General features: G+C 58.4%; 1 protein-coding gene and 1 non-coding gene across 2 annotated transcripts in view; both read left to right on the top strand.

The window, feature by feature from the left end:
- LOC113202058 (furin-like protease 2) overlaps positions 1 to 1,595 on the top strand; it is a 39,647-nt gene that overhangs the window by 8,849 nt on the left and 29,203 nt on the right. Inside the window, exons 3-4 of the mRNA XM_026416119.2 lie at positions 1,147 to 1,251; positions 1,345 to 1,557. Coding sequence (XP_026271904.1) covers positions 1,147 to 1,251; positions 1,345 to 1,557 — 318 coding nt within the window. The remainder of the gene's footprint in view (positions 1 to 1,146; positions 1,252 to 1,344; positions 1,558 to 1,595) is intronic.
- Positions 930 to 1,011, top strand: Trnas-gcu (transfer RNA serine (anticodon GCU)). Its single transcript has one exon. It is a non-coding gene; the product is annotated as a tRNA-Ser (tRNA).

Raw genomic sequence — 1,595 nt, 5'->3', positions numbered from 1 at the left:
GCGGGACGTGCGGCGGCAGCGTGGCGACCTGCCCTGCCGGTGGCCCTACAAAAGGGTCAAGGGGACACAAGCACAAGCGACACAAGTCTGCGGCCGGCAAGGCGCCCCGCCACTCCGCGACCGCTGCGCCCTCGTCGCCCCAAAGGGCTCTCGCACGCTGTGGGGGGCTCGGGTTGCGGCGCGGTGCAGCATGACCGTTTTCCCCGCCGCGCCGGTGTGCCTTTAAGGGCCCCAAGAGCTGGACGGGCGGGGCGCGGCCGGCGGGGCCAGCGGGACGTTAAACTGCCATTGTGCCTCGTGGGTAAATGGGGGCGATTGCTGTGGCCAGGTGCTGCTGGTCCCGCTGTGTAGCGCAGGGCGCTGGCCGGTGGGCCAGTGGCCGGCCGGGGGACCATGGCAGGGCATTTCCGGATCGGTCCATTTCACCCGGGGCGTGGCGTGGCCGGGCAGGGCAAGTTAGCCCGCGCATTTTTCTACTCCACTCGCGATGGAGCAGAACGGATTGTCGGCGGCGGCCACGATGCCATGCTACCCAATCCGCGCCCATTTTTATTTCGGGACGCCGACGCCGACATGCCGCGGTGCCGAGGGGTTCCTGCGGGTCCCCCGCCACCAGTCGGCTCTCATCACGGCGTTCAGTTTACACCTAAACTTACTACTTGACATGTGAGTGAGGAGCCAGACCAGGGGCGCACGCCGGTGCGGTGATGCGCGCCAGCTCCTCCGTTCCCGCCACACCAGCTGGGCGCCCGTCCGTGCCGAGCCGCGCCGCGCCGGCGGCGTAGCGATCGCGACCCCGGACGCCATCTGCCGGACGTCTTCGGAAGTGCGCCGCCGCCCGCTCCGCTCCTCTGCGCGCAGGCGCAGGCTCCCCCGCCCCACCCCGCGTGCCCAGTGTGTAATTACGTAGCCTCCCTCCACCCCCAAGCGACGAGGTGGCCGAGTGGTTAAGGCGTTGGACTGCTAATCCAATGTGCTCTGCACGCGTGGGTTCGAATCCCATCCTCGTCGTCACATTTTTTGCCCGCTTCTGAGGCAGATTTGCGGGGAGGATGGGTTTTGAATGGTTGCTCTCCACATCTTGTTGTGTGAGACGTACTTCAACTTGATAGTAAGTAACCAAAGCACTTTTCTCTTTTGTTTCAGATTGGCAGTTTGAAGAATTACTATTTATTTGAACATCCACACGTTAGAAAAAGGTCAGTGGAACACAGCCATGAGCACAAGACTAAACTACAAAATGAAGAAGAGGTATGTATTATTGATTTAATATTTGTGTTTTGTTGATTTCATGATATTATAAATGTAATTTCTTATCACAATTTATCTATTGTTTGTCTTCAGGTGAAGTGGGTCCAACAGCAGCATGAACGTGTGAGAGTGAAGCGAGACTTCAGCTCTCCCAGCTTTCCCTCCTTTTCCTCTTTCTTTAGCCCTTTCAGCAGTGGTGGTAGTTCAGGAGTGAGCAGCTCACATCATAACCACCATCGTGCAATTGGTCCAGTTGGCCCATACAGCCCATACTCAGACCCACTGTGGAGAGAGCAGTGGTACATGGTATGTTTTCCTAAGAGTTTTAAGTACTTTTAATTCTT

Source organism: Frankliniella occidentalis, unplaced genomic scaffold (assembly GCF_000697945.3).
Source record: "Frankliniella occidentalis isolate FOCC.00 unplaced genomic scaffold, Focc_3.1 Scaffold209, whole genome shotgun sequence".
NCBI lineage: Eukaryota > Metazoa > Arthropoda > Insecta > Thysanoptera > Thripidae > Frankliniella > Frankliniella occidentalis.
This window is presented reverse-complemented; position numbering and strand designations above follow the sequence as displayed.